Source organism: Seriola lalandi, unplaced genomic scaffold, assembly GCF_002814215.2.
Source record: "Seriola lalandi dorsalis isolate HSWRI2012SDOR001 ecotype SW California unplaced genomic scaffold, Sedor1 jcf7180002054972, whole genome shotgun sequence".
NCBI classification, from domain to species: Eukaryota; Metazoa; Chordata; class Actinopteri; order Carangiformes; family Carangidae; genus Seriola; species Seriola lalandi.
This window is the reverse complement of record NW_019525660.1, coordinates 4540725-4556438: the sequence shown is the minus strand read 5'-3', so window position 1 is coordinate 4556438 and position 15714 is coordinate 4540725. Positions and strand designations below refer to the sequence as shown.

General features: G+C 39.6%; 1 protein-coding gene across 1 annotated transcript in view; it reads left to right on the top strand.

Moving 5' to 3' along the window:
• Positions 1-2053: 2053 nt before the first annotated feature.
• The window catches only part of enox2 (ecto-NOX disulfide-thiol exchanger 2), a 119351-nt gene continuing 105690 nt past the window's right edge, over positions 2054-15714 (top strand). The window contains exon 1 of the mRNA XM_023398144.2: positions 2054-2215. Within this exon, the coding sequence (XP_023253912.1) occupies positions 2194-2215 (22 nt within the window). The 5' untranslated portion in view covers positions 2054-2193. The remainder of the gene's footprint in view (positions 2216-15714) is intronic.

Below are 15714 nucleotides of genomic sequence, written 5' to 3'. Positions count from 1 at the left end.
GAAGTTGTGTTAACCAGACTTTATTTCGGGTATCTAACCAAATCCCATTCATAAAAACCACTGACTTTGGGACGAAGGAATCGAATGTGCAAAAATGTTAACTTATTTTCAGGTTTTAGGACTCATTCCTGCAACACTCTATAAGTGGCTTACATTTGCCAAATATGAAAGGGTACCAGCGTGAGGTTTATATCTGAATGAGTGAGGAACAGAAGATTTGACAATTTGACAATGAATCATCATCTAAATGTATATTACAAAATAAGGGATAACAAGGATATAACCAAATTGGGAGAGTCATTTTCAAATCATAGTCTAATATCCTTTAAACATCTAATAAAGAAATACCAACTCCCAAAACAAGATTTTATTGCTTACACATAAGGCCTTGTTTTACTAAGTGTACGACCCTCATGGATCACCCTGAGATATCTGCTAGTGAGAAAATGCTGTTTCAACAACCAGGAAAGGTTTCTCTTAGTTTGCTGTATGATGTAATGCGTGGCATGTCTGCAACTAATACACAGAGGATTAAAGGTGAACGGGAGAAGGAATTGTCAGTGACTACTGATGAGAAAATGTGGGAGGATATTTTGAGTTATACCAAATAGATATCCATCTGTCATCCAACAAAAGCAATCCAGTTTAGAATTACACGTAGAATACATATATCCCCTAATCACAGGCGTTCTTTTAATCTGTCATTTTCCCCTCTGTGTCTAAAATCTGAAACCAAAATAGGTTCCTTAACCCATTGCCTTTGGTCATGTTCTAAATTACTGAAGTATTGGTCTGAAATATTATGTGAAATGGAAAAAAAAATTTGACAAAGATTTAGAAATGGATCCAATGGGGGCCTCCCAAAAAGAGATATAAGTACTGTTCTTAGCGAAAGGTTATGAAACATTTTTACTTTTACCACTAGGAAAAATATACTGTATTATTATAGTGGACTGATGACAAAGGCCCTTCTGTTAAGGGATGGTGTAAAGGTATATTTGAACTGGGTCCTTTGGAATAGCTTTCAGGTCAGTTCTACAAAGTCTGACAGCCCTGTCTGTATAATCCTGTACCAGATTTTTCCTCTATTATTTTACAAGGCGTCTCCTGAATCTGAATTCTTGTAACCTGTGATTTATTTGAAACATAGACTATTTCCTGGAACCTCATATGTTTGTTGATCTAAGCTGTTTTTGGTTGTTTGTTTATGTTACTATTGTTTATATGTTTGTTTAAGTGTTTATATGTAAATGTATAATTATTAGAAACCTGGCTGAATGCAGGCTGATTCACTTGAGCTCCCTAAAGAGACAACATCAGCAACTACATGAGAGGAATATCATTTATTTTTAATAAATACCTTAATCACTTGAGGCAGCTTGGACAAGTATTCTGCTAATGTATTTATTTTAGATCACAGAGTGTAACTTGAGCCTTAAGCATAACAAGAATGCCTCTCATTACAGCATGCATGCTCAGCATTGGTATTGAACTGATAATCTCTATGCTTCTCCCCCTCCAACTGGCAAGCAACAGAATGACACCTTCTTATAAACACAGCTGTCAAAAGTTTTGGTCAGATTACCTCGCTTTTTGGGCATTTATCTCTTGGCTGCACTTCAAAAGATGTCACAATAAAATAAAAAAAAAAATAAAAAAATACAAATTCGGGAAAGAAGTGTCTTTTACCTAATTCTTGTTTATTTGGCATTCAACTCCGGAGCGGGTAACGTGTTGAGTGATTCCTCCTGTTCGCTGTGAGTGATTTACCGTTGGGGTAGCTTGGCTTTTAGGCAATGTGATATTTCTCCATGTAAATGACATCCTCTCTTGACAGTTCACCGGCGCGTCAGTTCGCTGCTCGCAGCAGACTGACAAAGAATAGGAGCAGGAGTTTTGTCAGTGTCTGTAGCGCCCGCCAACACAGCCTCAAACAGTTCGCCTGCACGCTGCGCGTGTCTGAAAGCGAACTAGTATTCTGCTTCGGTCGCGAACCGGGCACGTCGTGAGGGCGGGCTCGCCTGCTGTAGCTATAAGGTCCCGCTTTGACTGGCTGCTCTCATTGCAGTCCAGTCTGCCGAGCGGAGTGGACTGACTGAGGGACGAGCCCCGTCTCCATTCAAGGATTTTACTTCGTACACTTCGTCCTGCAGCAGAGGACCGACAGGAATCGCACCTCGCCTTCTGTGGACAATGTTTCTCTTGCAGTACACAGGTACATGTTTCAAGTTTTACCCAGCTCCCGCTCTTATACAGTCTCTTCTCTCGGTTATATTGACAGCAGAGATGTTATTTTTTTTTGTCCTCACACACCGACTGTCTGTACTTCTGTTGCTGCAGGCTACAGTGTATCACTGAACGGCAGGTTAATGTATGACTTGTGTGGCGTTTTGCCACATTTTGTCGCTCATCTTTACGTTGTTTAACAGAAGTTATAAGAACAAGCTGAGAGATTTCTAGCTGTTTTTAGTCTGTAATTGTCGGGCGTATACCAGCTGTTGAGACCGCATAAGAAGAGCGGTGCTGCCTCGCTCCAGTGTGGTAGGGCTGTGTTTTTTATTTTTCGTGTGTCAGCATTTACACCTCCTAATGGTGTTCTCTATGATGAGAAAAGATCAACAATAATTTCATGTACGCGTTTTACACTTGCTTGTCAGTACAATAGATACGAACCACAGCTATTATCCTGACTGGCACACGCCTACTGCAGCTGTTCGTGGATGAAGTTTTCAGAATAGATTCAATCCACGCTGACGCCGGATCGCTGCTATTGAAATACTCATTTTTCACATGCTACTCAGTCTGGTTTCTTTCATATTTGGGCAGCATAATCGAGCTTGGTGAATCACATTGTAGTAGAAGATAGGCCTATCATGCAGGGGCTTGCGAGTTGTTTGCTTTATACATATAAGTTATTTTCTTTCTTGGCTGCGATGTCCAACTGTTAAGATTTCCGTGTCATTTATTCCCGAATCGCCACAACGCATAAATAGCTCGGCTTTAAATGGGACATTTTCTCTGGGCTCACAGGATCTAATTAAGCGAGGATGCTGTTTGAACTCTCACATTAACCTGCTTACGCTGCTTTATTCTGGCACTCTGTTCACCAGCTTCCTCTGTTTATAGTCATGGTAAATTTACTTCAGATGTCCCACAGCTTTTTTGTTGTCTCTGTGTTCATAGCCTAATTGCTGCTTCCCTTTAGCTCATAAAAGCAATGACTTGTCAAAGATTAGTCTCATGGCATTAATTTGCTGTTTGTCATCATAGTGAGTATACTGATGAGAGAAGATTAAACTTTTCCTATCCCCCGCCTAATATATTAGATTTATTCACCTCATATGTTAGATTTATACCGCACAATATATTCTTTATAGACTTTTTGACATTTAGAAAAAAGACTTTTCAGTAGTCTTTGGAAAAGAAGGTTTAATTAGTTTTGTAATGAAGCTTACTTTTGAGCTAAAAGTTTGTCACTGCAGTGATTCAAATAATTTCACACTGCTTAATTCATAATTCCAAATATAGCATGTAGTGTGAAAAAACAAGTAGTTTAGGACAGAAATTACAATATGACCTGAAAAAAAGCTATCCAGCTTTTGTCCAGCGGATGAAAATGTATTTCTTGTACTTCTCTGATTGGAAGGTTTTCATTTCTCTGCCGCACTGTTGTTCATCTTGCACAGACATAACAAATCAGTTCCCTTCGTCTTTATTTTCTTCCCTTCCACAGCCACCAACATGTTTTGAATCAAATCAGATAGAGGTTGAGTACCTCCCCATGACCACTGGGAGAGAAAAGGTCCATCAAGCCTTGTGACAGCCATTTACCTCCACACTGTGCTAGTCCTCTCTGATCAATCAGTAGAGCGTCTTTAGATTGCCTTTAATGGTACGAGGGTGGGAGGCACTTTACTTAGATCAGTCAGAGAGGAGAGATTTAAAGGCTGTACATAGAGTGCTTGAGAAGGAGCTTGAATATTTCATCTCTTTGGCATAGGATGATAGGGCTGAAGAACAAATTAAGACTGAATAGAGAGCGGACTACTGTACAATACCAGGAGATTTGGCAGCTTTGGAAACTCAAATTTTAATTGGTTGCTGCATGACAATGTGTGGTTACTAAGTGGGATTCTCATAGCAGTGGCTGTCGAGGGAAAAGGGAAAAAAAAATAAAAGTGACAAAGACAATGGAAGGCAAAAAACAAAACAAAACAAAAAAGAGTGAAAATATGAGTCATAGATGACCTGCAAATCTGAGATTAAGTGAAAGCAGCTACCTCAACGAAAGCCTCACTAAACTGACATTTATTTGTGAGACAGACCCTCAGGATTGACAGTGTGGTATTCATTACCACTGGAAACTGTCCTGCTTTTTTTGGTCATTTCAAATGTAGTCTCATACATGATCCTCACAGTTTGTCCCAGTACTTCGAAGGCATAAATTGCTGCTCTGACAAACAGGCCATCACTGTAAAATCCTAACAAATAAAATCTAAAACTTGTGCGTTAATGTTGATTGAGACTAATGTCATATTGGACACACAGTCTCTCTATTTACATCCTCTGGACAAAATGAACATTCTAATCATTGCACAGCCTGTTAATTTGGAAGTGAGCATCAAAGTCAAGGCTGAAAGTAATAGACGCTCACCCACCAGCAGTGGTTTTTTGAATAAAGATGAATTTACCCAGGAAAAATTCATTTGCCTACTGAACCCAGACCAGTCATTTTATTTGCCTTTAACAATCACAAACACTCCACATTAAATGAAAAAGCACTTGGCTACAGTTTTATCCATGCTTGTGACGAACTCTCACAGCTGCTCACTGACTCAGGCTGCCTGTCTGTGTTCTGTGCTGTTGCTGTCACCTGACTGCTCAAAGCCGAGCTGACAGACAGGTAGGAACCTCTTTAGCTTACAGACGAGGAAAGTTTTGTGTATGAACTAAGTGCAAATTCCTCATGTAAAGTTTTGGCAGCCAAGCTAGACATGGTGGCCCAGCTTATACCAGCATCAACGATATGCTGAACGCAAAGGAGAAATAAGAGGCTCCATGTCGTCCCCTGTTGGGGAGAATTTTATTTTTCCAGTAGATTGTATCAACAGGGAAGGAGGAGTACTGTATAGGACATGAATTATGTTGACAGCAAGTCTAGTAAAGTTTTGAAACAGTTACATCAAACATGCTAATTTCTTTGTAACAACATAAGTAATGCTATAAACTGGACAAAGGCTAAAACAGACTACATGCAAGACCATCTCCCCCTGTGTTAAAGCAGCCTCTTGCTGCATTCAGATTGTGCCAAAGGAATAAATTCACTGTGGCAGATAAGCATACAGTAAATGGCCAATGCTAAAAAAGATACTTATCAAAAAGTCGGATAACAAAATATCAATATTAAATCTTCAAAAAAGACTTTGTTTATAATTCTATCTTAATTGCACCTTGTTATTTTTACTTTATTTATTAATGGTATTAGTATTCGAAAATCAACTCAGTTCATTCCAACACATGTTTTTCTGAGGTTTAAAGTTGCGTCTTGTGGATAGTGAAACCTCACGACTTGGATTAAATAAAAAGTCTTGACTATAGATCATTTTTTATTTTACTTCAAAGTTGTGCAGTTTGGCAAAACTCTAATGACTATTAGTGATATAAATATCACCTCTCTGTGGACTGACTTGATTGTTTGTATTAACTGATACAGTTAGCACCAATCTATGTTTGGTAATGACTGACATTTTACAATGGTGGTGCTTCATGTAAAAGGAATCTTTAAAAAATAATACAAGAGAAACTTTGTGTTTCTTCTTTCACTAATACTTTTTTTTTTTTTTTTTTTTTTACAGTTTAGAAAAAGTGAAAGTTGCAGCGTATAGAGGGAAAAAGTCTTCAGTCATCCATATCTGTGGACAGCACTGTGAAAAACTGTTTTATCCGCGACCGTCCATCACGAAGCAGTAACAGTTCATTAGAAACACTTTACAAAGCTCCTGATGGGAAGACAGCATAGATGCTTCTGTGCATCACTTTTTTACAACATACTTGGCTGCTTTTATCAAGTCATTCCCCTTCATGTGGCGCTATCACTCCAGTGCACCATCTGCTGGGCTGATGTTTAAGACTGTTGTTGTAATAACTTGATTGTTTCATTGCCTCACCGCTCATCCTAAATCTCTGTAGCAGGTTAATGTAGGATAATGATTGTTGTTTATTCCTTTGTCTAATTTTCCCTTGTATGTGCCCTCCAGAAACCCCATTTGACTTGGACTTATTGTTCAGCATTTGAATTACCACAGCAGCGTTAAAGAGAAGCTAAAGTGTGTTCAGGTTGAAAGGAAAGTATATTAGCTTGTGTGGAAGATCCCTGTGAGGATCAGCAGTGTTGGCAGCGGTAGCAGTTCAACCTGCCATCTGGTATAGAGTAGCTAAGAGAGCTTGGCAGCCTGAAGGCAACCAACTCCGGGGCTCCAACCATCTCACTGACAGAGCTCTTCATTTCTAATCACTTTCATGATAAGCAACCACACAGGGAACCTTGAAATCTAAGCTAAGGACTCTGCAACAGGAAGTTCTTGAGCTACATGAAAGATGAAATGAACCATCAGCCTTATTCTGCATTTGCTGTATATGAGCAGCGTGTGCGACTGGATCGTGGCTGCATTGCTGCTGTGTTAAACCCTGCTGACAGTCCCTTTGAGCAGAGGAGAATAGAGAAGCAGTTTGAAGACGTTGGATTATGCTGTTTGCCAGGGAGTTGCTGAACAACTTTTCAGCATTTTCACATCTACTCTCAAAAACATATAATGAAAGCTTCACTCTTCTACATTTGTCTCAGTGTTATGTGGAATCTGCGGTTCCATGTGTGTTGGGGTAGGCTAAAACAAACACTGGAGAGATGTATGCCACATCTGCCACTAGTGAGTATTTTCCATGTTTAACAAAGACATTCTGTCTCTTTACAATTGAAAAACTCTCCTGAAGAATACTCATTTGCACCAATATATCTCATACACCCACTTTTACATTCAATTGTAAACATTAATTCACTTGTGCTGAATTGGCTCCGCCCATTTATACCAACTAATTATAGTGTAGTTCAGACTCAGCATGGCATGTGACTCATCATTTGAAGAGGCACTGTCAGTCAGTCATTCAACTCAGGTTTACTTGCTCTAAACAAAATGTTCTTCAATATAAAGAGCTAACATACTAAAGGCTCAACATTAGGATTAATAAAATCCAAGCTCACCATAGTGTTTCCTGACAGTCTCTAAAAACTGTACGATTTAACAAAGCTGGTCTATTTGGGTAGACTGCTACTTATACTGTCGTAATTTATTGTCTGGTAATAAATGGCATAAAGCTTGATGTTAAGTTAATTATGGATTATTATGAGCTTTCTGTTCTTGGTCATTCTCTGGTCCAGTTTGGACTACATCTATGTAACTGCTAGAAGGATGGTTTGTTTTGTTTGTTGAGCTAAGACTCAATCTGAACTGTGTTAACTTAGTTATATTTTGTTGAAATGTGAACTTTCTTGAACCACATAAACCAGACGTGGCCCAATTTATGTTGATTGTAAATGTCAAACTCATCTGTGGGAAGTCAAAGTGACTTTCTCGCTGTTTGGTCTTTAACATGTTTTGCTACTCATCCCTGTGGCTTTAGTAAAACTCTTGGATGAGAGACAAATGTCTGCTATACAGGATGTCTGGTAGTGTATGGTAAAGGCACACACCACATAACTGCAAAGTTCATGGCTTGATTCCCAGCTGGGGAATCATGTCAAACACCCTCTCCCCTCTCTGCCCTTGTTTCCCGTGTCTGTAGACTGTCGACTGTAAATTAAACCAAAATGCTGAAAAAAATCTTATTAAAAAATAAAAATAAAATAAAGCAGATTTACAAAGGCTCAAGTCCAGATGCTTTTGACTTTGATGGATATCCTATGACCTGAATGACAGAGTCTTTGCAGACATCACGTCAGCCTTGACTGTCAGACTTTTACAACTCAGAGATTTAAGAGCAGCATCCCAGCAAACTGCAGGACTTGTGCTTATGCTAGCCTTGTGTTTAAGTAATGAGAGAATCCACAGCTGTCACTATAATGTTCAGACACACACTTGTAGCTGTACCTCATGGACCGTCCCACTTCAGTGCAGTGCGGGGAAAGAACACAACAACTCTCCCACCAACAGAAATATTACACCAACCTGGCAATTTGGCAGTTTTTGTTTTTTACGGTGGCATCTTTTTTCCTTACCTGCAGTGCCAAGACAAGCAATTGAAAGTAGCACAAGACGAGGTGTGATGGATCACCAGAGGGATGTAGGACACTACTGCTGTACATCTCTGAAGTTACCTGTGTCCACTGCTGCTTCAGAGATTGTATTACAATAAATTTTCTGCCTTGGCACCGGATGATAAATTGAGCCACTAAATCTAACTTTTATGTGGGAGTTGCATTGTGTATCGCTTTTGTTGTTTTCTTCTTTAAATATCATAAGAGTTGGCTGTTGCACATACAGTGGATTTATTTGGGAGGAACACAATTTATTGCAGGAAGTTCAATGGCATTTATTCAATTTTTGCTGCTGTCCTATGAATATGTGGCTGTGCAGGAGTTGACCCTCCCGGCCAAAATCTGTTTTTCCAAACATTGATGTGTTGAACATTTCCCCCCCATAGAGAGAATGGAGAAAGCTGAGACCATGGTTCAGTGGTTTGGACCAGAGAACAGGGGTGTCCACAGAGATTGCTTGTCTGGAAAGCAGCCATCACTCTACTGTAATAGAGACTGAGAGCCCAGATTTATAGGACTCTTACTTTAGGAAGAAGGAATGGCTTAAGGGGGGGGAGAAGGAGCATGAAAACAAAATGGTACCAGAATGGATGGACAGAATGTAACCAAGAATGCATTATTAATATGGTAATAGAGGTTCTCTGTATGCTGTCTGTGGGGGCATTTTGCCTCTCGGTAAAAGAATGAAAGAAAGTGCTTTCATGGGTTGGTTGGTAGAATATGTCTCTAAGACTATTAACTTCATTTTCTGAACCATGTTTACATGATAACTTTGCCCCTCTGTGGAAATGAAGTTGGAAGACTTGGGGTAACCCAGGAATTTTCCATTTGTGGGCTAGGTTTTTTTTAATTTATTTATTTATTTATTTTGTGGTGAATTTTGTTTGGGGGTGTTTCTTTCCATTTCTATATCAACAAACTCACACTCACAGATCCCCACTGTGCAAAACCTTTCATAGCTGTGGAGAAAAAAAAACCCAATCTGAAATGTCATTGGAACTGCTCTGAAAGGTTTGGTGTTTGAGCTCAAAGGAAGCCCTGTACTTGCATGTTTACTGTGCTGAGCCTGGCTAGAGTCAGACCCCCGGTGCTGGATAAATGCAAGGCTTTTTCTGCGCTCAGCACATCTGACTAGCCAATATTAGTTCTGTAGCTTTTTTTCTGAGGAAGCGGGGGTCAGCATTTATGGGAGGATGATACAACACTAGTGTAACAGTTTGACCAGGGAATGCGGTGTAGTTTTCAATCGGGTTCTTTAAATTATATCCCTGTCTATTTTGGACCATTGGAATGCCGGTTGAGGTCAGCGTTTGGGTGAACTTAAGAGCTCTCTCTGTGATGTGGTCATGGCGAGTTGAATTGAGGACATCCACATAAGCGACAAATCCAAGTCCACTTGACTTGAATGGTTTGTTACTGTGTTATAGTAGTTTAAAGTATGTATGTCAATGAAATCAAACATTCTTCACATCTTTCTCCCCACAATTGCCCCAATGCACATTGTTTTTGGTGGATAATTCTTCATATTTCATTCAATTTATTCCATCTAGTTTAATACTAATATTTATCAGTGACTGTTAAATGATATATGTCCACCTAAAATACTCTCGTCTGGGTGCCTGAAGCTGGGTCTTTCCAGAGTATCATCAGATGGTTTAAAAACACCACTGCATTTTTGCTATTCATTAAACCTTGTTTAAGAAAACACCACTAGTAGTTGTGGCTAAAGCTCGGATTACACTTTTACCCCCTCAGGCAAGTGTCAGTGAACTTCCTGGGGATAATCAGAAACAGGCACGCAGAGGAAACAGTGAGTTCAATGTAGGGCTGGGTATCGAACTCTGATACTCTTATGTACTGATCAAATTGGTTTGATCCTATCGAGGATGGAAAAATGCCTTGTCATTCGATACCAAATTTTGATACCTAAGGAGAAAATGAGTAAATCTCATCAGCACCAATAAGCATGTAGCATGCCTAGACCAAGATCTGATAATGCTGGTGATTGGCTGTTTATTTAAACAAATGTGTTTGAGCGTGTAAAGAGAAATAAAAATTAAAAATGAAACTAAAGAATGAAGAATTTTTTTTTTTACTGTTTTTAAAGACTATTATTTTTGGCATTGTGTCTTTATTGGACAGTCAACACCAAGGAGGAGGATGGGGTGAGGGGGCATATCGCATGCAATGCTTGCAGTTGCAAAATAAACTTGTAAGTGCTCTCTGAGGGACAAACAATGTGATGTTGACATTGTTTCTAAATTGGGCATTTCTTTTCTGCAGTTTCTTTTTGCCGGCACTGACACCATTATGTCAGCCAATATTAACTTATTGCAAATGTACCAGTCTGTTCGAATTATCAATCTAGCTCAATTCAAGACTGCTGAGACTAAGATCTTTGGACTACACTTTTAAGGTCTGACAGTTTCACAGTTTAAGAGAAACAGTCTGGTGCTGTTAGTTACATCAGAGTCTCAAGATGAGCAATGTAAAAGTGCCCAAGATCAGTGGCTGGAAATCCAAGCCTCTAGCTCCTTGCCTTGCATAATTTTTCAGCACTCTCTGCCAGCATCCCTCTTAATCCGCATAGGTCTATACATCTTTAAATGCTCTTTGACCTCTCACTCAGCCTTTGTGCCAGCAAGCTAAATTTTTGTTTTTGGCTTCCCACGCCCGTCCACCTACCTGTGCTGCTATACATCAACATGGTTATTTAGATGATCTGTCCTAGATGCTGAATGTCTTTCTTTGCGGAAGCTGCGGCCTTAAGGACATATGCTGACAACAGCTGACTTACCATCATAGCACTGAACACAGCCATTACAGACAGGGAGGTAATTGGATTCACAAATCAGCCATGGCTCCGGGTTTATAGTGGCACTGGGCTTTATGGGTCATATTTCAGAGACTGGTGGGAAGTTTGTCAGAGAGGAAGCTTGGTGGTAACGGGAAACTGATGTAGGAAAGAGTCAAAGGAGCATCTAAACTCCTTTTACCTTTGGAGAAATTGGTGGAGAGATAAAGATGAGTGTATCCTGAAACCTGTATATCCCAAATGAGGTCTTGTCAAATATAATAGCTCTGAGGTGAAATTGTCCAAAATACGAGGGATGTTTTGTCTTTGCTCTGGTTGTCTTTCACTTTCTTACAACTATCTCCTAGTTCATAATGTTTCCTTTTTGATCTTTACATGGAACTTGTGTCTCCTAAGCCACTTATTCTATACATATTTTTTCCTATTTATTTGTTTTCTCCCTTATAGACAAATTAAATTTCTCCTGAGTCACAGGGAGGTCGATAATACATACGAAAATATGTGTGTGTTTGTGAGGCTGGGTGGGAAGAAAAGCTGAGGGGAATCATCCTTGTTTCCTCCTCTCCAAGAGCTGAAACCTTCTGCAGCTTCTCAGTCATGCTTCCTGTGCTTGTCCCAGCAGGAGCCAGGGAGGTAGATCGATATGAAGATTAATTATTGTGTCCAAGTTGAGGGCTGCACCAACAACCAGCATTTTTCATGCGTCTAGTGAGTGTCCAAATGCCTCCCTTTCCGAGGAGCGTCAAGCTTTAGCTTGTTAGTGTGGTCTCTGGACCAAAGCTGTGCTGAGAGAAAATTGGACCAGGCTCCAGGGGTAACAGTCGGAGGTTTAGTGCAGCTCAACTCAGCACCACCAACAGGCAAAGCAGGAGTCCCACACCACTTTCTTGGCTTAATAGAACCTCCTGGATATTAGGTTAACTGTTCTTTGATGTATCAGAAGTGGTGGGGGTACCCCAGGCGATAGTGGAATGATAACTGTTTTTCTTGAGCCCCCTGTCTGAAAATGAAACATTTATTTTGTTTCATCTGCATTGGATCAGAAATAGAAGTCTATTGAAGTAACATCCCCAGGCTAAGATGATTTATAGTCCAATGTATGAGCTATAAATTCTTAAAATGGATGTAAATTTTTATTTATTCTGCATTGTATTCTCAGTCAGCTTGTCTACATGAGGATTATTTAGTTGGTTTGTGCGATATATCAGTGTGTTTTTTGCTGAAGCACATTCATAAAGTATATTGTGTCTTGAAATGTCCGATATGTCATACCAGTAAATCAACAGCATGTGTCTGGCTGTAAGCCAGAACTGCCTGGGCAGGTGAAATTGATAAATTTCCCTCCTGATGGCCACTGGAGCATTTTTGTGTTTTGTAAAGGTGAACATGTTTTGAAATCATCGGAAGAACTTGAATCAGTTAAAATCAGGTGTCACAGGCAGATGTCAGGGGTGATTATATCACTCAAACAACTCCTGGATGGACTTAAGGAGATGGTAAAGAGGTTTTTAAAGATACATGTATTTCTCCACTTCCATATGTCCTCTTAAAACGGCCATATTGTTTTGCACATTTGGTCACTGATAAAATGTGTTAAGCTGTTTTGTTGCAATTCATATCCGTGCAAACAAAGGGCAATCTGCCGGAATTAATTTTTAGAAACCTCTGCCTTTAATGCACCCTGCTGTTCCCAAGAACAGCGTGTAGTAGTAGTAGTAGTAGTAGTAGTAGTAGTAGTAGTAGTAGTAGTAGTAGTAGTAGTAGTAGTAGTAGTAGAATAAACTTGAAAACAAATATCACTGAAAATATGCTTACTATGGTTTAATCATATTGACCCGCAGTTGAAAGTTTGACCTTGACAGTAAACCTGAATAGAAAAGACCTGGGAAATGGCAACATTTTTTGGCTTTAATTTGATATGGCAACCCACTTTATCCAGACTGCCCGTAAGGTACATGTTTGATTCAGGGGTCAGTGGAGCAGCTAAATATTATGCAGAAGAGCCAGTCAATAATTTGGTTCTTTGATTCACTAGTTTCTCATTTCACTCTAATCTTAATTGGACTATTGAAAAATTTAATATAATGACGGCACTTCTGCACTACAAAAACTTGACATTGTCTAATTCCAGTTAATTATGGACCAGTGTTAAACACTGGTCTAGTGTCTTCATTCTCATCATGGGGATGAAGCAGTAGCATAACCTTTGTATGGGCATTGTCTGCAATAAGGACTTTAATATGTTGCATATATGCATTAAAATCTTTTTTTTGATAGAGACAATAGTAAACTTTGATTTTAATATCCGTGTTAAAGGGGAGCACCTCCTTTTGAGAACGTGACATTGTGATGTGGTTGTTTCCCTGTTGCAACCCATCATGCCAATCGCACTCCCCATACAGAAACTAACTAACTAATAGTTTCAATGCTGATCTTTCTCTGGGTGACACTTATAAAAAGCTTAGAGCGCTTTACTGTTGAGTAAAAAAGTAAAGGTAAAAGTTGAATAATCCTTAATGAATCATAAGAACTCATACATGTTGATTTGAGCAAAGATTTTTTTTATTTATTCTTCCTTCATAATGGATAAGCTTCTGCTCTCAGCATGTTCTTCAACCCCAGAACAACTATAGTTGGAGCCTAAGAGCCAGACAACAGCTGACTGGGTTGTGATTGTAAACATCACTGAGCGTACTCAGGTAATTCCTTACAAGTTTTTTTTAATGTATTAAGTGATGAGTCTGATATTAGCATCCTGTTCTTGTCGCACCCTTTGTTTCCTGTTTCTTCTCTCATCACATTAGCCATTAGTAATTGTGTGAGTACAGTCCCCAGTCTGTGTGCTTGATGGATGGATGGATGGATGGATGGATAGCACGAAGAGAGACGGGAGAGAAAAAGAGAGAACAGAAAAGAGGAGCCGGGCTCAGCCAGATCATAGCCTCAGGAGCTATCCTGTTGCATGATCTATGGGGCTTCATTTGTTTGTGCTGTTTTGGTAATTAAACAGGGGAGGCCCACTCAGTGGAGTCTAGCTCTTGGCTTAGTTTCTCTCCCCTAATCTTCCCTTAAGACCAGATAATTAATGATGGAATGGCAGGAGAGCCCGCAGTCCTTCTGTTAATGGAAGGGATTCATCTTGTTTACTCAACTTACTTGCTTGTTTGCTTATTCAGAGCTTGGTCAGTGTGTCATCACTGCGGTGGTCAAAGATATTGAGAGCTGGCATCTGGCCAGATGTCTCATTGCAGATGATATCGTGACAAGTCCTGGAGCAGACATGAATATTCTCAGCTAGGCTTTATCCCTCATCCTAATTGTCTGACTTTATCACCATTGTTTGCTTTAGTCATGTATTAAATAGATTATGGGAGTACTGAAAGTTCATACAGTAGAATCCCTCTTTGGCAACAAGTAATTCATCACAATTTATGCATTTTAGGAGTTCTTTTTAAATATTGACATTTTTAAAAATGTCTGTTACTCTATGTCTAAGTAAATGGCTAGTGATATTCCACGTTCTTGTCCATAATTGTCCACAAATCCCATAAAAAGACCAACTGCAGGGTGCTTTACTCAAAGTGAGTGGTTTGTATTTAATATGTAAATCTTTAAAAACAGATCACACATTTAAAAAAAGCTAAGACTCCCTAAAACATGTTGGCACTGTAGTTACGTTACTCATGCAAGAGAATATTGTGACTTATTTTCAACTGCAGTTAAATACATATTTAGTGCTCTAGTGAGTATTTACAGCAGCAGGACGTTGTATGTAGGATTGACTCAAAATGAACTGCAGTGCTCATGGTCATTGCGTAATAGCACAGAGAAATAAACTGTATACAGTGCTTTTGCTACACAGGTATTACTTGTTATTAGGATCAATTCATTGTCTGTTTACATCTTTTCATGGGGTTTGTTGGCAGTCAGAAAAACATGATCACCACTTCATAAGGAACTTGTACACCTGCTTATTCATGCAATTATCCAGCAGTGCATAAAATCATGCAGATGCTGGTCAAGAGCATCAGATAATGTTCACATAAAAAAAAATGTAATCTAACTTTGACCATGGCATGATTACCAGACAGTCTGGTTTGAGTAATTCTGAAACTGCTGGTTTCCTGGGATTTTAAATCAGTCTCTAGAGTTTCTACTCCGAATGGTGCTTAAAAATCAGCAGCTGGAAATGCCTTGTTGGTGAGAGAGGTCAGAGGAGAATGGCCAGACTGGTCGGAACTGATAAATACTCCTTACAACTGTGGTGAGCAGAGAAGCATCTCAGAATGCACAATACGTCGAATGTTGAGGCAGATGGGCTACAACACCTGAAGACACACAATGGGTTTTCACCCCTGTCAGGTAGGAACAGAAATCTGAGGCTGCAGTGGGCACAGGTTCACTGAAACTGGACATTTTGAAGACTGGAAAAATGTAGCCTGGTCTGAATCTGGATTTCTGAGGCACATAGAGACAGTAGGATCAGAATTTGGCGTCTACAGCATGAATACATGGACCCAAGCTGCCTTGTGTCAACAGTCCAAGCTGCTGGTCATGTAATGGTGTGGGGAATGTTTTCTTGCCACAC